Source organism: Cardiocondyla obscurior, linkage group LG07, assembly GCF_019399895.1.
Source record: "Cardiocondyla obscurior isolate alpha-2009 linkage group LG07, Cobs3.1, whole genome shotgun sequence".
Taxonomy (NCBI): domain Eukaryota; kingdom Metazoa; phylum Arthropoda; class Insecta; order Hymenoptera; family Formicidae; genus Cardiocondyla; species Cardiocondyla obscurior.
The window spans coordinates 7,090,271-7,112,016 of record NC_091870.1 but is presented as its reverse complement, the minus strand read 5'-3'; the positions used below and the strand labels follow the sequence as shown (position 1 = coordinate 7,112,016).

General features: G+C 37.4%; 2 protein-coding genes and 1 long non-coding RNA gene across 6 annotated transcripts in view; 1 reads left to right on the top strand and 2 right to left on the bottom strand.

The window, feature by feature from the left end:
• Positions 1–6,120, top strand: part of Pdm3 (pou domain motif 3) — a 113,599-nt gene extending 107,479 nt beyond the window's left edge. For 2 of the 4 annotated variants that reach the window (XM_070659354.1, XM_070659356.1), the window contains 2 exons: positions 3,095–3,246; positions 3,381–6,120. In XM_070659354.1, the coding sequence (XP_070515455.1) occupies positions 3,095–3,246; positions 3,381–3,505 (277 nt within the window). In that variant the 3' untranslated portion in view covers positions 3,506–6,120. The remainder of the gene's footprint in view (positions 1–3,094; positions 3,247–3,380) is intronic. The other 2 variants (XM_070659355.1, XM_070659357.1) reach the window with 1 other exon arrangement.
• The window catches only part of LOC139104127 (uncharacterized), a 133,066-nt gene that overhangs the window by 42,983 nt on the left and 68,337 nt on the right, over positions 1–21,746 (bottom strand). The window lies entirely within an intron of this gene.
• On the bottom strand, positions 7,227–13,448 carry LOC139104122 (UNC93-like protein). Its single transcript, XM_070659362.1, has 7 exons — positions 13,232–13,448; positions 10,720–11,082; positions 9,701–9,987; positions 8,600–8,822; positions 8,315–8,474; positions 7,916–8,183; positions 7,227–7,618 (listed from the first exon to the last, which is right to left on the bottom strand). Exons 2-7 carry the CDS (start codon positions 10,977–10,979, stop codon positions 7,344–7,346), a joined length of 1,473 nt encoding a protein of 490 aa, XP_070515463.1. The 5' UTR covers positions 10,980–11,082; positions 13,232–13,448; the 3' UTR covers positions 7,227–7,343.

Below are 21,746 nucleotides of genomic sequence, written 5' to 3'. Positions count from 1 at the left end.
CTAACGTTGCATTTCTGATACGCGATTATTTCGCAATCGTCCGATCCGGCCGCGGCTTCGCGTCTGCGCGTCGCAGCGAGAGCGTGCGAACGCGTGCGTGCTAATTGGTAATTCGCTAATTGAATCCAGCTGATTAATTGCGAATCCGTTTAATAAATATGTGGAATGTTAATTAGAATGGGAGAAACCGTTACCATGCTCTCGCGAGGCTGTTTGCTCGCGGCGGCGGCAGCGTAACGCGGCCACGGTGGCTCTGTGACGCGAAAGATACTGCCCGAACCTACCGAAGAATCTCGGTCCCAAGCCGTGTTATTCACAAGGTGTAAATTTTACGAGACGATAAAATTTAATGAACGTTATCCCTCGGGCTAATCAAAAATCCATGTAGCCCGAACCGCGATTAAACGCATCGCGATACAGTTTTGATATCGAGCGCCGATGCGCTCTTTACTCCTCGCGTATCTTTAAAAATTTAATATTAAATTTATCGCTGTTAAATGTCGGTCTACTGGTGTGTATTCAGCTTAAATACCGTCGCATAATTTCCTTTACTTAAGAATATGAAAAATACACACATAATTTAAAGCGCTGCATCTTGCGCTAAAGGGACATGAACGTGAAAATGAATGTAAGTGTGAACAGATCTGTTTTGCGAAGTTTCGTGCTCCGACCTTTCGATTCGCGCGAACAAGTCGATCGGAAGAAGAAAATATGATCTCCACGAAACGGAAACCGTGTTCATTCGCGTAAAAGTGGACGCTCGACGGTACGCGATTCGCGAGCGGGGTAATCGCCGCTTCGGAGAGCCGCGAAGAAAGGACCGGGCGCGGGAGAGCCGCGGGATGGAATAATCGAATCATTCGATGACGGAAGCGGCGCACGGGGCCGTTTCTCTTTTCACGGGGGCAGGCCGGCAACAATGACCCATCCTGCATTCGCGCGGCGTAGAGCTAAGCGTCGACCGTGCGCCGGGCCGCGTCCGGGAAAAATGAAAGCGGCTAGTTTATGCGGTGCACGTGCACGATTTATCTGCCGAGTAATTAAACTGTGGACTAATTAAAATCAGGTTTCTGATGTACCTCCCCCGTTCGGCGCCGCTTCTCCTACCTGCACGCCGCCGCCGTCACCTCGCTCTTACCCGCGGGCGGCATCGCGGAGCGATCTTTCTCTTTCTCTCTTCGTCATTCATCTCGCTCTCTCGCGCAGCCTCCGTTCCTTCCTCCCTCCGTCTTTCCGTCTTTCCTCTCCCTTTCGTGTCCGTTCGAACTTCTCCCGCGCGTCCTCCTTCTCCCGCACCTATACGCAGCAACGACACCCACGCGTGAGCTTACACGCAGCTTTCACGTCTCCCTACCGCCCTCCCCGCCCTCCTTCCTCTGGCGTATTAACCCGCATTTATTTCCCTCCTCTTTCTTCGTCTCTCTTTTCCCTCTTCTCCCCTTCTTGCGCCCATCGGTCACTAACGCATACCAACGACGTGACGTCCGAACTCCGTCGAATCGTCGCGTCGCGTTCGTTCTTCGCGCTCTCGCTCGACTTCTCCATTAGCATATTGTTTTCGCGAATTCGACGAAATATTACCGCGCGATGCTAATGGCCCGCCGTGTACTTTTTTCGACTCGACAGTTGGTCATTCGGAGTTAAATTAAAAACATAAATTTTGAGCCGGCACACCCGCGTCCGTACCTATGACTCGTAACACCATCGGGCTCTCCCCGACCTCGCAGCCGCGCCGTACCCGCTTCTCATCGCTCACCCGGGAGTCCCAGCGGAAGTTCTCCTGTTTACTGTCGCGGTCGCGAGCTTTTTCCATATCGCTTCCTACTACCGGCGCTGCCCGATAATACTACCCGTCAAATGAAATTATGTCGACTGGTCGCGCGACGCGAAAAAAGTTTGCGTACTCTCGACTCGAGACTCTCGCAATCGCATTTTTTTCCCCTTTTTTCCAAATATGTAAATTTCCTTGAAATTATTCGAGCAATTTGAACTTCACGTGAAACGATATTAGATCACAATTGCATAATGAGCATTGATTATTATTATTTTTTTTCTTTTTTTCCCTTCTTTTTTTTTCCAACGATAAAATTATAATTATTACAAACTAATATATATCTTATGTTAATTTAATTAAAAGATGAATAAGAGATAACGAATTCATTATTCAGTGATCGATGTAATTTAAAATTTTATGTCGCTCCTGTACTCGGCCCTATATTCAGTTTTACAGATAAAAGCAACAAGCTTAAGCAAACAGATATAGAAATTTATTCACGCTCGCGAATAAATCTTATGAGAATATTTAATTTAATCTTATAAGAACTGTTCACGACTTATAATACTCTTAATGTACATAAAAAAAAAAAAAAAAATAGTAATATTAACATTGGTAAAAATAAAAATGCATGCCAAGATCGAAGTCAGCATTTTTCCCGTATTTAAGAAACGTAAAGTTAAACGGTATCTGAGCTATCTGAAAAAAAAATTTACCGAAGATTCAATGCACCTGAATGCAACGAATGAAATAAAAGGCTCGAGTTTCAAAGCGGCTATTTTATTGCTAATTTTACTTGAGTCAACACCGATACCGTCGCCACCGCCGCCGCCGCCGCCGCCGTCGCGAGTTTTGTTTTGCGATACATGGAGTAAGTTTCGACTCGTGAATCAACCCGAGTGTGTACTCGGGGAAAAATCCAATACCGGACGGGATATTTGCGACCGAACGTGTCCGAAGCACGAATATCGTGACGCCGGTGATTTCCTTTTTTAATCAGTATCCTATTTCGCGCTAACGTAATTACGAACGTGCAAAACAGTAAACAGAATTATTTTTTCATATTGGATTTATAACAATATTTCATAAACCGCAGGAGAAATTTTGAGCTCGATATAGATTCGCGGGCGTAATTAATTATTGTAAAATCCCGGTGATTAACTGACCAGACATTTTAAATCGGGACCTTATTTCCGCGATTTTGCAGTCGCAAACGAGCCGCAGCCGATTCGCGAAGGCAAAGGGAGCGAGGCGCGCGTACGCGATTACATTAACATATAAACGCCGATAATTGAATCTTCCGAATTCGAGCAAGAGTAGTGCATCTGATTCCAGGTACAAGAGCGGCGTTAATCATCTGACGGACTTCATCGGGGTCGAGCCGAGCAAGAAGCGAAAACGACGGACTTCCTTCACGCCTCAGGCTCTGGAACTGCTGAACGCACATTTCGACAGGAACACTCATCCTACTGGTTAGTTCTTACCTACTATAATTAAGCCTCTTGCTATTAGAAATAGCCACTAACTACCTAACTTCTTTTAACATCTGATACATTTAAATATATTGAGGGTTTCTATTCCTTTTTTCCCTTTTTCTTCTTTATAGGTAATGAAATAACAACTTTAGCGCATCGATTAGGATACGATAGAGAAGTGATAAGAATCTGGTTCTGCAACAAGAGGCAAGCTCTAAAGAATACGGTACGGATGATGTCGAAGGGCGTTGTATAGGGAAGGACTACATCTACCGAGCAATCGGGCAGCATATGAGAAAAGCTTCGAACTACGGACACCGGAGAGCACACTTCGTGAAGTTTTCCAGCCTCGCGTTTCCTCTAGCATAAATAAACAGTTCTAATGCGAGAACAACGTACCGTGGTTTGTTAGCGAAATCATCGGCAAGAAAAAGCGTTTACTCTAGAAAGCTACATTTATCAAATTCGCTCCGGCACGGAAAGATCGTTCTAGATCGAAGCGAAATCCTTCGAATATTGTGATCGCAGGTGTATACGACATCTATATATGTAAATAGCTTTAATCTACGAATATGTGATGTATACATGAGTCGAATATCGAAAATTGATAATCTGAAATAGTTGTCTCTCATTTGGTACCAATCCGTCGCGCGCTTCCAATTTTCATAGACACACAAATCCATCGGAAAACACCGACTAACTGATCCAGTTTCGAGTTTTGAATGAACGGGCTATCGGCAATTGGTAAGCATTAACGGTGAACGTAAATATCTCGATGATCGAAATTACGTAAACATTTTACTCGACAAGCGGCTATAAGAAAATCGCTTTCCCGGCTTCACTAATTTAATTATAGTTGCTTGGCGCTGCAACACTTGTCGAGACATTTACATTTTTCGGAACACCGACCTATCGAAAGAAAAAAAAAACGGACGGAATATTATGTAAAAGTCGTCGTCCAAATAATAATGAGCGAAACAAAATTTAGCTACCTTTAAAATAAATTCACTCGCAAGGATGCTAGCACGTAAGCGGCGAACGTTCGAACAGCCACGTACAATTGATTCCTAAATCGTCTAGGCGGAACAATCGAAAATGCACTTAAAATGGAAACACTCGAAGGATGGCAATCTTCCGCGCGCAGTGAAAACCGCGACTGTGTCTGATCGAAGGATCCTGAGATATCGTTGTCGCTCGTTGCGCAAATAAAAGTATCGCTTAGATAACAAATACAAAGTAAAATCATCGTCTCTATTGATTATAGTATCATCCCTTGCATAGATAATATATATAATATATATATATTTATATATAATTATATATAAATACATATATATACACTGTTATAACGAGCACGATAATATTTCTGTCATAGTTTCGGCGACTTGACCGGTCGACGGTTTTTAATGCGCGCGAGTTGTGTAAATTACAAGTGTATCTAGATCAGTGAAATTCCTTTAGTGATTAAATAATGCAATAACGTCTTTGAAAGTATGCTATAAACGATTATATACCACACGCCGCTCCTGGAATTATATTTAATCCTCTAGGAAGAGAAAGCAGGGGAGAAAGGGAGAGTGAAAGGGAAACGAAAGAGAGAAAGAGAGGGAGAGAAAGGGAGAACGAGGCGCAGTTAGGGACAGACGAGATTTCGAGGTTCTGCAAAACTAGTCCGTGATAATCTGCCATGTAAGACGTATACGTGTTAAACGAGCACGCATCCTCCGTTCCTATACATTATATGCGATCCGCTTATTCGCTGAATAACGATAAAGCTCGGACGAAAACTTCGATTTTAACAGAGCTCGATTTCGATCTGCGGGACACTCGAACAAACATAATTCTTCGATCGCAAAATATGCCTGTCGAGAAAAAAGATTTTTTCTTTTTTAATTATTATTTAGATTCCGCATTTATAACTCGCATAAAAAAAAAAAAAGAAAGAAAATTAAGCGCTCGAATAATTCCCTCGAGTGCGTATGCAATGATAAGCATCACAGACGCGTAATTTTGAAATCGAAGAATTACCAATGCATTGTTATATCTCTCTCATAACAGATCATATTCATAAATAAATACGTGGCCATGTAAAATCATCTCGCGCATTATAGTGATCTTTAGCGACGTTTGATTTACATTACGTTGACACAACCATTAAACAACAAAGCGATCGACAAGCCCGCAGTCGTTTTCACGCGTAAAAGGATATTTAAACGAAGCTCTTAAAGTACGGTTTTCTTAATATTTAGTAAACGCGTACGTTTAATGGGTAAGAACTGTGCATAAAATGTACTTCATCCTCTTTATAATGCGCTATTCATTACGATAATATTGTGAAATCTCTAACTTGACGAGTAGCTAGGGGCGCAGGGGTAGCATGTACATATTACGATATACCTAGACATTGTAATATTATAATTAACTTTTATTATCATAGCTATAAAATAGCTAAATTCATGCAAAGAAATTTACATGGTTAAACAAAATAATAAATTTCTAAAAGTAAAATAATATTTTAAGGTTTTACTTTTAAGCCTGAGACGAGCAAAGTGATCTGTTCCTAAAATGTATTATATAAATAAAAGAGAGTATGAGAAGCGCGAAGAAGATTGTGTGAGGGTTGGGGAAAAAAAAAAAAAAAAAAAAAAAAAAAAAAGATATATGACGGAGTAAATCGCAAAATTCAAAATTTTTTATTAAGGGGTGGGATGTATATGTTATCCTTTTTGATAAAAGAGCGAAAATGTTTGTACAGAAATATTCCGGTTATTAAATTTTGTTATACGAACGAGAGAGAGAGGGATAGCGAGAGAGAAAGACAGAACGAGTAGAACACGTCGAAAGATCCGCGATAGTGATAAAAATAAAAAGCGCGAAGACGGTTTAAGAATTATGTGTATTTTCTTCGTGAAATTGAAATATTCAAATAGATCCTTACGAAAATATAAACATGAGTATTACACAAAAAAAAAAAAAAAAAAAATGTGAATTGTATTCGTGAGTGTCATATTAAGGAAGATAGATCCACGGGCGAATGTTTTATAGCAGTTTCCAGCTGAATTGCTCGCCTTGTCCGGTAACGTTCGTAAATTACAAAAAAAAATAAAAGAATAGATTAAACAAAAAACGGGTAAATACTTCGTAACTGTGTATAATAAAGAAGGAATGAATACCCCTAAAAAGAGCCACGTTGGGACACAAAATAAAGTTACAAATCGATAAGAGGAAACTGCTCATGAAACATTGCCCAGCGAAACCAAAGTTCCTACTACGTTTTATAAAGTATATAACTGAACTGCAGAACTTGAACTGTAAATACGATAAATGCAAAGTTAAGCTAATAATCACGATACAATCAATTTAAAGATGCTAAACTACAATTTGCCGATCAATTGATTCGACGTTGCCGCTATCGTAAAAAAAAACTAAAACAAAAAAAAAAGATAAAAAAAAAAAAACGTCGATCGATGATTAAATAAAAGAAAATTCACGCAGCTCGGTAATCTGCCTTCGAAGGCGGGAATCAATTGATTTCGATAACGAAATGAGCACACAATCGGCAGTTAAGCACATAAGTATACAATTAAACTAAGCAGCCGTAGCTTTAGCTTGAATGTTAGCACCTAGGCACATGATGTAACATTAAATTACGTATTTAAAATGAAGGACAAGAATCTTAGCCGTTAAGCGAATACCTGTGTAAAATTTAGTAGGTGTCCACAAAAATTAAATAAAAACATATATTGTGGTACAAATAACAAAAAGTCGTACATGTTACTCTTCTCAATTAAGAATTATTTAATTTTTAGACAAGCACTCATTCACCGTATGTTCGTTTACGATTCAACTTGCATGTAACGCAAAATCGATTTCGAGTTATCAAGTTAGACCTTTCCTTAAATATCACTTTCTTTATTTTTTATTTTTTTTTTTAAGTATTTCTTCTTATTTTAATAATTTCAGGTACATTTAGTAGATTTAAAAGTTTTTCTTTTTTCCTTTTTTTTTTTTTAATTTTTGGCAGTTTTGGAAAATATTAAAAGATAAAAACTACGATGGTTTCCTACCATTTCGTGAACTGAAAAAGACGATATCTACTTTAACATTTTATCGCGATTGCTCTTATCATTTATCAACTCGAAATCAGGCTTATCATTAGAGACGATCTGTTCTACCCGACTACCTGACCATTCGATAATACTGTAACCAATCATTCCAACGCACAGTATTCCGATTAAAAGATACAGCTTCGTATAAGTGCACAAGTATGGGCTGTACACGTACGTTATCACTGAGCCAGTAGACTCCCACAAACGGAAATTAGAGAAAGCTGCTTCTTCACGACCGGGAAACAATATGCCGCTCAATGCTGAAAATCAAGTTAATTCCTAAATGTTAAATATCTTCATTAATATAATTTCGCTAGGTAAGCCCGCGACAAAACTTAGTTATACTGTTGGCTGGTACAATACCATCCGTGGAAATATTCATTTATCCGTTGGTACGATTTTACGTCCAACGAACAAAGTAGGAAACTTTACTCAATATAATAATTATTTCGCAATTACTAGCAATACGCGTATTGCGATGCACAAGCGATTTATATAATTATCAAACGATTGATAGACATTTATATTCGACTTTGCGGTTTATCCATTTTCCTTACCATTGACTTGTACTAGCCAGATCGAATCGCACACACCCCACAAACCCGACAGTAAAAAGAAGATAATACCCTGCTCGGGCGTCGGTTTCCACTGTAACATGTAGATGAAAATACTTATGTGCAAGCAAAATGCGAAAATTATCACGGGCTTCCTTCCAGTCAGCTTAACGACAGCTCCCGTGGCGAGTGCAGCTATGGCATTTGTGATGCCGAAACATATCATCACGTAACCGATATTACTAATACCCCAGGCACAGGAAACGAACGACTGTAATATAAATAACAAGTAAATTTAAATATCCACTATCGCTTTCTAAAAATTAAATTTTTTTTTCTTTCATTATAAATGTAAGTAAAAAAATATATTTAATTTTCATTACTCTCGTGTAATTTACTAACTGCATTATAATCCGCAAACAAAAATGCCTGCTCGGCTCCAATAAATAACGTAATCGGCAATATTAAAAGCTGATTCTTCTCTTTCAGTAGACTTAATGTCACGGCCAAAAGCTTGAAGCCAGACGTGCCTTTCACCGAGCGAGCTCTGTTTCTATCGTACCTACAAAATGGAAATTCCATTTTCAAGAAATCTTTTACGCAGTATGCTACAGCCTCGTGTTAAAATTCATTATAATGTAACACGCTTAGAAATTAATTACTGAATATAAATGCAGAATCGGCTACCTAGATAAGGAATCGACGGTGAACGCAATTATTAGGCAAGCTAATATCATACAGCCTAAATAGATCCCAGAAATTAGGTATATTCGTTCCACCGAAGGTGGCTGTAGATTCGGATTCTCGTTTTCTGCGGTTACCCCGCAAAAGTTTGCCCCACAGATTTCGGCTACAAGGCTGCTATTCAGGGTCACGTTTGCGGCAACCGTGTCGGTTCCGTACGAAAGAACTGTAATTATAGAGGAAATCGTCAATTAAAATAAAAAAAAAAAAAAAAAAAAAAAAACGCCAATTGCATACTAATAAAATAAAAAATTACTTCAGCGAAAATACACTTCAAAGAATTTTCAGCATTAAAAAATTGTGACGTACTACGAGAATGAAAATGCTTGTCGATTAAACCAGATAATTCTTTTACATGTTGTAATATATGTTTCAATAAAATTAAATTTGATCATTAAAATGCCCGACCAAACTCTAGTTACTGCGTAGCTTCCGTTTCGTTGTTTCACAATCTCGTGATTCGCGGCGACAGCAACTTAATTTCGTTTTCATCGGCACTCGCGTTTTTATAGCCTAGCAGCGATGCATTTATACGTGCTCCTGCAAAGACCGCGCGGACTGCAGATAAAGTTTTTGTTGCGAGTTTCATTTTCAGCTCGTGATTCTGTAATCATTTCCGCAATTTCGTCTTAAAATATCTATAAGATCAAGCAAATTTTAAAATATAAGATTAAACAAAAATATATTAATTAAAACAATTCGGATAACACTATAAGAAATAATTAAAGTACAAAAAAAATATATATATATAATTATGCGTTTCTATAATTATTAACATATCTGGGCAATAAAATTCTCGTGTAGCTCATCGGTATTCAAAATGATAACGATTCTGCTTTATATGCATATGCCGTAAGGTACTGTAAAATAATTATTATTCATTCTTAGGTCATTAAGATTAACATTTGCAAACGAAATGTTATTTAAGTCGAAAAGAGACGCGAGTAATAAGCATGAATAATAATTTCCTCCAGACATTTAATCCCTGAAATATTAATTGGACTGTCGCGCACGTGTACGTAAGTAATATATTCGACGACCAACCTGCTGAAGATATAAGATTTCCCCACACTTGCGCCATTTGGTAAAACATGAAGAAAAGACCGAAGAATCTCGTTACGAGGACGTCCGCCGCTATATCTGAAACGGTTGAGTAAGCTTCCGCCGCCACGGTCAAATAAGTACATTTAGCGCACCAAAGCGGCCCACCGCCTAATCCGACCAACAATCCGGCGGGAATCATGGTGTAAAACTTCGGATAAAACTGCGAGGCTATGAAAGGCATGTAAGCCACTATGGAAATTGACATTGTCCACTTGCATCCTAACCAACTAAAACACAGAATTACATGAATCCGAATAAAAATGTATATTACCTTTCGTTTAATCTATTTAAATCTAAATTGAAAATTTAAAAAAAGAATTAATTTATTCCTCTCTAGATGACTGCTTTTAAAAGAGAAAATAATAAAAAATGTTCAAATAAAGATTAACGTAATAATCCTAAAAATAAACAATTATTAGTATATTAAACGGCAGTAAAGGCTTTTCATTTCACACTACGTTAACCAGGAGGATGTCACACCGAATCCTCATGCAGATATCTAGATATGTTCGTTTCACTCGTGTTAATACTAGAATCCGCGGGGGGTTCCATGTAACGTAATTCCGGGCCAAGGTGAAAACGACGGCGCGTAATAAAGTTTAGCGCTGTGAGAGTGCACAACTCTAGTCGTATGTTCCACATACATACGGAATCACACACGTCAAACGTTTTCGGCATCTACTGTGATTGATATATATTTCCCGAAAAGTTTCTATTCACTCTCACGGCGGTAACAAGTAACGGCAATCACATCTAACGACGATTCTCCATTTAGCGAGAGATGCAAAATTGTTCTCTTTTTTTTTTTCTTTTTTTTATGGCAATAATAGCTGGCCGAAAAAATATTATCGTGTCGATATTGTATCGAGTTACGTCAAATTGTGCCGTAAGCCAAATTGTAATTACACGTGTATACAAATACGGTACAAATAGCGTAAGCGAGATCGTGAAAGTTTTACCTTATGACTAAGGCGGGAAGAAAAATGTTGCTGAACAACAGACTGCCGTAAATCGCCGATAGCGTAAACGTGCCTAGCGATTGATCCGCATTGATCGAGCTCTGTAAATTCGCGGCTCCCATGAAAGCCGTAAAGTTCACCATAAAAGCGCAGCCAATCGCTAAAATGTTCTTCATAATTCGCCATCGTTCCGACGGTTCGAAATTCGGGATCGACGCCTTCGTAAATTGTTCCGGCGTCTCGGTTTTTTCAATCGCCATTATTCAATAATGTGTCATTAATTTTCAGCGTAACGGGTCAGCCGCCGGTCGATAAACTCATTTACGACTACGAAATGACTTGCTCCTAATTTACCGTTTGTCCCTTGAAATATAAAAATAAAAAAAAAGGAAATTTCGGTGAAAAATTTACGCCGCTAATGTTTGTCTATTAGCAACGACGCAAATTGCAATTATATTTGAGATTGCAATTTCGTACTTATCGGCTGCAATGTACGTATCAAGCCGGCTGAATTAACAGACACCGTTATATCAGTCGCGATTTTCATCGCAGATGATATCAAATAATTATGAACTGTGAAATTAAAACTGATACTGAATATTCACGTTTATTCTCATAATGGTCACTGACAATTTGCGTAGAGCCAATAACGGGTTTCAAGGTAATCAGTGAACGAGGAAACGGCGTGTCGCGTGTCATATGATCAATTTACATTATTTCATGACACGAATACTTCAATGTCGCGCTTTTTTGCCACGAATATTATAATGCTGGGATTGATCTGCATAGCACTTCGTACGGGAATGCATCAACGAGGCTCCCAATCCGAAAGGAATTGTATAACTGTTTTCCGTTTAGCATAGTGGCGGTATACTCGGTTGCCCGAGCATCGATAGGCAATCTGTCCTTGGAAATAGGTATCCTTGCTCCTTTCACGCACCTTAATCGCACCTGATACAGTTTCCATTCCGATCGTGCATGTCGCTTGGAATATATAACACGCCGATCAGACTGGAACCCTGTCACACGAAAATAGATGCACACGACAACGCGGCAAAACAAATTTATCGACGAAATGTCGAACAACATTGCGCAAATAACGTGTGACGAAAAATTGTAATGTATAAAACAAAAGACTCTTGATTGCTCCATGTGCAAACATTTAACAAATTAATATATGATTTCTTTTTTTTTCCCACCTACAAAAGTAAATTTTATTTAATTCTACGTTACTTTTTATTTAATATATTAATTTTATAAATCTATTATTTGTGTAAAAAATATATTTGCAAAAGGGCTTCTCTACGCTGGAAATTAATTGAATGCAAAATTTACTTGATGAATCTTTGCTTACTACGTTTGAAACTCGAATATTATAGTGCTGCTCATGAATAATTGGTATTGCTAACAGATAAATGCTCGATAATTGTTTTAAAGAAGAGGAAACGTGATATCGAGTTAATAAGGAAGTTGATGCGTGTTTAATTGAAATTCATGATATAACTCGCAGAACGGAATATATTATTCAATCTATTAAATATTCACTTAGGAAAAACAAGTCACGTTTAATACATGCTGAATAGATCACATGACAAGTGATGCTTAAAACTGATTGCAATACCACCCTTAGTTGCGATCCCAGTTAACTACTACTTTGGCACAAACTACCGCGAGTATTCTATTAATTAAATAATAACCCCTCAACTATTTCAACGATATAATAAGTGGCGGTATCAATTATAAATCACTACATCGGAGAGTAATAGTAACGAAAATGAGGACATTCCCGCGTCTGTGGCTGCGCCGTGCGTCGTGCAGTTCAATTAGCCCCTGGCACATCACTTGTCATTTTCACTGTACGGCGACCGCCGCTCACAACAGTGCAACTCTATTCGACGGTGCTTATGGACAGCAATATGACGATGAAATATTTTACGCCTGACATAAAACAAGAATAATCAAGTAGTCAGACTGTCGGCGTCTTTTATGAAAACCTTGCGTCTTTTATCAAAATTATAAAAAATTTATGATTTCTACATATTTCCCGCATACCGGTTTCAAGCGTCTCCGCGTTAATTAAATCGTTAGATTTGTATCAAAATTAAATTTGTATTGCAAAACAGCATTTAATATACGTAATCACTTATTTTATATTACAATTTATTCTTTTTTTTTTTTTTAAAGTAATACTATTTTTATAACGTTTTACAAGCAGAGAGAATTCGAATTTATTATCGCGCGCGCGAAGGCGTGAAATAAGTTACGTGACTGATAAAGTTAATATTATTTAAAATCTATTTTGTTATAAATTTTTATTTAATTTCTACGCTCGGTTAAGCCGATATTAGCCGGCTCTAAAATTATTATGCGTATAGTATGCGTAGATGATACCTGATCTTTAATAATCTATTCAACGTGGCTTTATGTACAAAAGATACTTAATTGAAATGTCAACCCACGCACACCGTTTCCTCTCGTATCACCATGTTCACCCTAATATTCGAGAGCTTACTTGTCTGAAAACGAGGCCTTTTCAATTGCGCGAAATCGAAAACTCGGTTCTTTCCTGATTACTGGCATGCATGAAAACCTCGCGTATGTTTTAAGCACGGCGAATAGAATGATACTGGAGATAAATCGCGACTGATCGAATGGCTAAAGCCATTCCCCACTTACACCCACCTCCAGGTGGATACGATACATCAGCGACTAGAAGCCTCTCACCAAAAGGGAGCGCGATGTTTATCGAATCCATGTCAAGCTCTCGGGGCTCCGGACCACGCGTCACGCCATCGTATCTTAATCCCGAAGCCTTTAAGCCATGTAATCGCCTCGATTAACCATCGTGTCTATTATTCGCCACGGTTACGGTCTCATTAATCAATGATCTGGAGTGTACAGGGATATCTGCGCCGGCTTAGGTAATCGCAAAGCGGTGACATTTATATTTTCCGGTAACAAACGGATCATCGCGACCCGTAGGCGAGTCCCGCAAACGGCCGACCGTTATCATTTACGCAAACCTATCGGGCACGATATTAAAATGGGGATTGAAACCGAAGGGGGAAAACGTGGGATTGCTATAATCAAACGCCATAAATTGCGCGGAATATCAAAGCAATCGGTAAAATAAGTTCAAAATGTAGATACGCGAATTCAGATTCTCTGCCACTGACGTGAAAAGCATCAATCTGACCTAAATTAGATTTAATGGATGGGACATAACCCTCTGCGAGTGATTTGATGAAGTTGATTTCAATGATGCGCAATAGGCGACATTCTAATGGCAGCTTTGGTCAGAAACGGATACACCGGCTGCCCAAATGGCAATCATCATGTGAGCTGGAAATCATGCAAGGGGGACATCGAGAAATTATAGTAATTAATTACGACACGGCCGTTGCGACGGATGCGAACGGAATATCAATGGTCATCAACATCATCGCCCGGTCCTGTTTTTCATCGATTTTCAACCCGAAGATTTTAATTAATACAACTGTTTAGAACTGATAAATATAGAATATGAAACTAAGGAAATTTCAAAATATTCTCTATGTAAATTTCAAGAGAGAAAATTTCTGTAAAAAGTAAATTGTTTTAAAGCTAAGCGAAACGTTGCGCTCGATTAATAAAATCACTTTACTCAAATTCTCGAAGATTCCCGATAAGAGGAAATAACGAATTTCGTTCAATTATTGTTCGTTAGTCGTTAGGATCAATTATGAATCATTTTATTAAACTCGAAAAAAAAAAAAGAATAAAAGACTCTGTTCCTTATTTACTTATTTCGTGAAATGTGCTTCGCAGTTATTCTTTTGTCGTATTTGTTTTACGCAAATTGTATTTAATGCTTTTATAAATCACACTTGTCAATAATTATGTTTACATGTTATCGTAGCAACTTGTACGGTAATTAGACGTAATTAATGTTCACGTATAAAATCCGCTTATGCATGTTGCATTGTAAATTTATTGCACCGTACATTCGTGGAACACTAGACATCCTTCATTATAACAATTCCAGCATATTCGACAGAAGAAGAGAAATAACGCATACCTCGCGCGGTCCAAGTAATAAAAACCATCGCAATGAGCGGTTCGCAAACATTTTTGTAAGCCGCGTTTCGCAACGAACTTATCCAGATTTATATTTTATGAACATTATTTTACATTTGCATTACAAAATGCGATTTTCACCTTCGAAAAGATTAGTTTTGTTTCGAAATTCTATATGCGAAAAATCGTCAAACAGTTTCAATTTAAAATTGTTTGCGCTTCGCTCGATTTTATAAGATATTCCATTAAAAACTTTTACTTCTTTGTTTTTTTACTATACTCATCATTTCGTAGGATTCTATTGAATACCGTAAAAATATCTGGAAAACTTTAATGTAAAAATAATGTAATTGCCTCTAGCATTTAGATTTAAATTACAATGCGTTAATTAAATTTTCGTTTTTTGGATTATATACATATTAATTAAATAAAGCAAGAACGAGGCAAACAAATATTTTTCCTTCCATATAACAGTAGTTAAAAGAACAACAGAAAATTTGCTAAATAGAACATTTCACGAGTTGAATTTTTATATAGTGTTAATTTCTTTTCCGATTCATATTTGTTCCAATAAAAAGGTAAATTTATGTGTCGCAATCTACGCAGAAATTGTTGTAAAACGTGCGGTACCACCTTTCAGTTTTATAACTAAAAATGCAAAGCGCAATACTTTTTTTTTTTTCAACTATTTATGTACGCAAATGAATTACGCACCTATAACCAGTTTTATCCACATTCATATAAAGCGTAACACAAGTTAATACTAAATTTCAACTAAATCATATAAAGTCTGTAATTTTCTGATGCATACGGCAATCATATAAATCCTGTATTGACTTTTTTCAAATCGTCCAGAGTATTCATTCCTCTTCAAATAATTTAACTATTTTCCGAGTATCAAGTCCCGTATAAAGCAGAAATGTATAAATATTGGAAATATTATTTTAAATACGAAATTAATCGGAAGTAAACTTCATTAATTTAAATTATCAGTATATTGTAAGTTTACGCTTAATTGAACGTGTTTCAGCTTTCCTTGCTGGTAAAAAAAAAAAATTGCTTAACAGGTGGTTTTACAAATAAAAAAAAGTGACAATAATGGTTACATAAGTTCCGTTATAAGAAGAAAAAAGAAATGATAATTGCTTGACAAATATTCGGAATTATTTCGAGTTCAAACCCAGCATGTTGAAGCCAAGACACTTCAATTACAAGGATAAGAGAGTACATGGTCGGATATACGCTGCGGCGTATTTCGTGGCATGCATATGTTGCATATCAACCGGAATTGCGCGTCCGAGGGCGAGTCTCGCTCCACTGAGGCCCGTAACATTCGTTAACAGCGAACGGGAGGATAGAGACCGTGCCCAACGTTATATATCTCAGAGACGTATAGAAGCAATTACAAAAGCAGTGCAAGAATAATTACGTTGCGTTCAATAATTTCAAGTTTCGACATGGCACATCGAATATGAAAAAAAAAAGAAAAAAAAACCAATGTTAAATTTATCTGTTCTACTTTTTGCTTAGTACCATTTGTTATCATAATACCTTAAAATATCGATGCTCTACTAAATTTGAGTAACGTTCTCTAACAGGATGTCTCGTGATGTATTTTCCGAGTCCACAATCATCTTGCTTCGTTAAATTCGCGATACTTTTAATATTTACCCGTTTTCTGCGAGATAATAAAAACTATAATCGGAAAGCAATAAATGACGCAAGAAATAAATTGCATCTCGATTTCCAAGCGTTCTTTTGGCATGGCAATAAAAATAAAATTTATATTACTGACACATTTCTCGATTTACATACCTTTATGCACTTTTATTTTATATTCGTATACTTTGTATGCATTTTTCAGAACTTTTTTATTCTTTAAGGAAATTATACCATAAAGTTTAACATTTTTTTAAATTTTAACAGCACTATTCTAAGATCGATTATGACACAAGTAATAACAATTAATCATCGTACATATTCTCGGTGAAATTTGCTAGGTTTCCGGGCTGTCTCTGTGTACTTTATTTTTATACATTTTCTCACTAATAAATTCTTTCGTGTTACGATGCAAGACTAAAAATTTTGTGTTCAAGTATCGTATTTTAGGCACTCTGGAGACGCCTCTAGAATAGAAATATTTTTCGTTTTTTTAAATAAATTGTCAAAACATTGGAATTTCAAATAAATGCTATTACGGAGGTCGAAGCACGGACGAGAGAAAACTTTGCGCCCTTTTTTACTGACGTTGTCTGAATACGTATGTCGAAATTACACGATGATTGCTTTTGGAAAACGTTATCATACACAAAAATAATAAATGATAACTCCAAGAAATATCAACGAATATTATCACCGAGAAATATAATTTAAGAACTTGAAAATAATATGTACAAATAAATATGTGTGACAAATGTTTTATAATTATATTACAATAAAAAAAAATTCCTTGTATTTCTTAGAGATTCGTGTTCTTAAACAATGTGAATTAAAAACGAAAGATGTGAATAATGAAAAATAAAATATTAGTCCTGCGAATTAACGACTGATACACAAGGCAATATTATAACCATTAAAAAATTTTCCTCGTTAAAACACTGCGTAAAGAGAGAAAGGGAGTTATCTCAATGGTATTTTTAAAACACATTTATGTCGCTCTGCTACATCGTATTTTACATTTGAAAACAGTTTGCGGACTTGTTTTTAAAAATTCATATACCACGCGTGTATAATACGGTTTGGATAATAAACTCATAGAGTCAAGTTGGAACAAACAATTGTCGGACGAGATTACCATCATCAATGTAACATCTAACAATCACGCGCCGTACAAAATCAAGGTATAAATTTAGCATTAAACTGTCTCCGTGTATACGTGACTAACAAGGTTTTCCCTTCAACCATAAAATTTAAACAGTCGCCACGACATCCCATTCAACGTAACCGATAATTGGCGCTTGTATCTCGTTCTGTTTCCCTTCACCGATCCATAATGACACGTTTAAGAGACGCATCGAGAGAAATTCTATTGAGGAATTATTGCTGGAAACGAGCGTGGAGAAATTCGTTCACTCATCGACTGGTTGAAATTAGGAAAACGGGGCGTACTTCATTTGGTTCTACGGTTCGCGTATCATCCAAATACGAAAGTCGATGACGTTCATAACTGAATGCGCGCCATCATAAATTTCGGCCAAACTTTTGCCAATAATAGCTTCAATTTAAAAGCGTAATAAATTTGAAAGCGGAGGGTAGAGCATGGGGTCAATTCCCGAACAGTTTCCGAACTACCATGGAATGGAACAAAAAGAGAGAATGAGAGTTATTGCCGACAAGGCGAGATGTATTGCATGACGCAATTTGAGGCTCCGTCAAATTGTTTTAATCCATTTGCGGAGAAGATAAAACCGCATCGAACTCACAACGTCATTATTCCTTACGGCTCGTTATCAGATTTCATTTCGGGGTCTAATATTCTCTCTGACGTATCAAGGCTTTAAAGCGCATTTCGATTTTCCGTAGAAATTTTTGCCACCAGCTAACGAATTCGAATTGCACGCCTGAATTCTCGTTAGAGCGCCGGCTCGTCATTGCATCCCGTCGTAATTTTACATTACGAAAGCTGCGTCTACACCGCCAGCGTTTCGTCTATCCACTCATATTCGTTGGTCGCGACCGTAAACTTTGCTCTCGCCAGAGAGCCCAACTCGGAATCGCGGCTTCCACGCAAGCAGATGCAGAGGCCGTGTCCGTGTGAAGCCAACGCTTCGGCTGCCGTCGGATAGAGAAAAAGGCCCTATTTGATCACGGTTTTCTATTGACGTCCGCCTTACGATAACGCGAATGAAATAGCGATACCAGATGCCGAAAACCATATACTACTTCATATTGAAATATAAATACGCAGATAAAATTACTTTAAAGTTATGCGACTTACCAATTCTTCCTTAGCGCGCCGGTTAATTACCGCGCTCTAAAAATCTCGTTAACACGACCGCGCAACTGTCTCCCAAGCGCCTAAAGATCAGTAATCGGGCAGACGTAAAACTTAAAAAAGTTTCGGTAAAAACTTAATCGATCTAGTCAGAAGTTCGGCATTAAAATATTAATAAATTCTTATAAATAAATTTTTATAAAAAAATATCTCAGGCTATTTGGAACGTGCGCTCTCATAGAATAATTTTAACATAGAGGTAACAATAAAAATGAAATATATGTATATGCTTCGATCACTAGAGATAAATGGATACATAAATAAAGAATTTATTCGTGTAGAGAATTAATCGGATTAAAATATTGGGATATTGGAAGTCGTATAACATTCGAGAGAACAGACTGACATAAAATCAGCATCGTAATGTGACCGATCAACTTCAGTAAATCCGGTTTTGCGGTAGATTTCACTCCAAGGGATGCAACGGACAAAGGGAAGTACCGACAGTCGCATCAATTGTCTTCCAATACTTGGATGAAAGCGTCATTAGCTATGCATTCAAGGGCGGCGGAAGTGCGACAGCAGGATAACGAAAACGAGGACGCCTCACTTTCCCCGTAATATGAGAAATAACATAGCTGCTGCACCCTTGGAGAAACTTGTTCCATTTATCTCGGGCCCTCTTGAGAAATGCCCGTGACTCTGCGTGAAACACCGGATAAACCTTACCTACGATGAATCATCGGGCAAACCACGTATTTCGCTCGCGTGTCCATCAAATATATAACGTTGTTCCTAAGGGAAAATGATCTAATTTGAAAATTTATCCCGACAGCACTATCAGTACAGTTAAATGAACCCTGACGGTAGATAGATTCGGCATCCCGACGAAAGTTTATATGTTAACGTAGATGCGCTACATTATTGTTGCCTTTATTTTCTTGTCACGTAGCGAAATATAAGTTTCGGATAATAGAAGAATTAATTTCATTTCGTTTATTCAAGCAAACTCTTGAAACACGTTGTGTAATAAAAACTCTGGATTAAATAAAATTATGCACCTTAATAAGTATTACGCATCTTACTGAACGATTAAAAAAAATAAAATAAAATAAAATAAAATAAAAAAGAAGTTTGTTTTCTCCCTTGAATGTAGATTACAGAAAAATACACGTTGCAGGAAAGTCAATACCCCGTTCTTTAAAGAACTCGCCTGTATTTTGCCGCAAGTATTTTTTTTGATAAACAAAGCCCACATAGTTTGCTTAATCCAGACTTTATTATTACGAAAATACGTGCAAAAATACGAATGAGCGCGCCACAACGTTGTGAATGTTTCAAATAGCTGTAACCAAATAATCCCGCTGAAGCAGCAAACGAGTTCGCGAAGTTCACGAAGGTTCTTTATCGTCGAAGCGAAGAGAGAGAAAAGTTACCACAAAGCAATGGCTTTTAATGTGTGGCAAGGGCTTCGGCGAACTTCCGCTCGCAACTTTTTGCTGTAATTAATTCCTACGATTAGAAGTACTCTTAGGATTGCGCTTTGCAGTAAGTCGCGTAAATTACGAGGATCCAGTTCGATGAAAACTCTTTGTTTCTCTGTGTATAACATCGAGATTAATGCTAAGGCTGTTCGCAATATTTATGAATACGACGGGAACAGAAACTGAGAGAGGGCTTCTGTATTGCCTAGTGTTTTATGACACAGAGAACCGTTCTTTTTTATTGGGTGATAAAGGGGAAAGTAGAACCTGACAAAAGTAAAATTCAACTGAGAACAATTTTCCTACGTAATGCAAAACTGTACGCGTAAAGGTCAGTTTTAACTGACAATTTAATATGCGCTTGATCTTGTTCGCCTTTTTCCTTTTTTCTTTTTTTTTTTTCTTCTTTTTTTAATTCACGATAGAATTTCAAAATTCTAAAACTACCCTGCGTTTGCACCTGAACAAATGGTAATGCTCGTAAAATAAATAGTAGCCGGCCGTTGTTCAATATGCATAATTTCTTCGCAACGAAACGTGTTAGCGTTCGTAGCTTAATAAATTAAAAAGAAAAACAACGGCGTAACGCGCGGTAATAATAAATAGCTCATTATTTTTGCCGTCCGGCGCAAAGCACTATTTATCGTAATGCAACTTCAAAGCTTGTTGCAACTGACGGTACAACGGTGTTGAACGAAATTCACGGCGAGGTGCGACACAAGTATGCCGCGCGTCGCATGGCCATAAAGAGAAATAAAAATACACCGCTCGCGTCGTAAATCTTTACGGGTAATCATTTCTTATAATCCTTGAAAGAGCTTCAGCATGTAATTCCTCGCAACGATGAAAGTTGCAGAGAACCGTGCGCTCTCTGTGAATTGAAAGACACAGAAGCGACGTCGATAGCCTTTGATCTTTATTCGCGTACGTACATATTTCACGATTTAATCGTACAAATATTTCAAAGCCTCGTTCTTTATCAACGATTTCAAAAGATGCACGAACGTGTCGGTATTTACTGCATAGCAAAGAAAAAAAAAAATAAAAAGAAAAAAATACTGCACAAATACCGATATATATTAAAAGTAACAAGAATTTTTCTAATTACAAAACTTCCATCGAGATGTATTACTTTTGCAATTTGTCCTACTGGCAAAAACTAATTAGTTCTAACCAAAATGCTTTTCCATTTATGTAAAATTAAACGTCAAAGCTAGATTTTAATATTAAAGAAAAAAAAAACATTTTTTTTACATATAACGAGAGCTAATAAGATTTTAAGTACGTCGTTTTCATATTTAATTTAAATCAAAAGCATTTATCAAAGGTGCTTCTCAAAATGTACATTCTCCCGCTTATTTTCTCCAGCGCGTGAATATCTTGATGGACGTTTAGCAACATCCGCAAATTGCTCTGCATACTTCGACACTGAATTTCTCAGATAAGCGAGATATGATATCTCACTCATGAAATTTCACGCGCACAAAACCGCAGTAAGTAAACTGTTAAAGTATTACGTCGCGCGTAGAACAATCGCTTGGACATATTTTCTA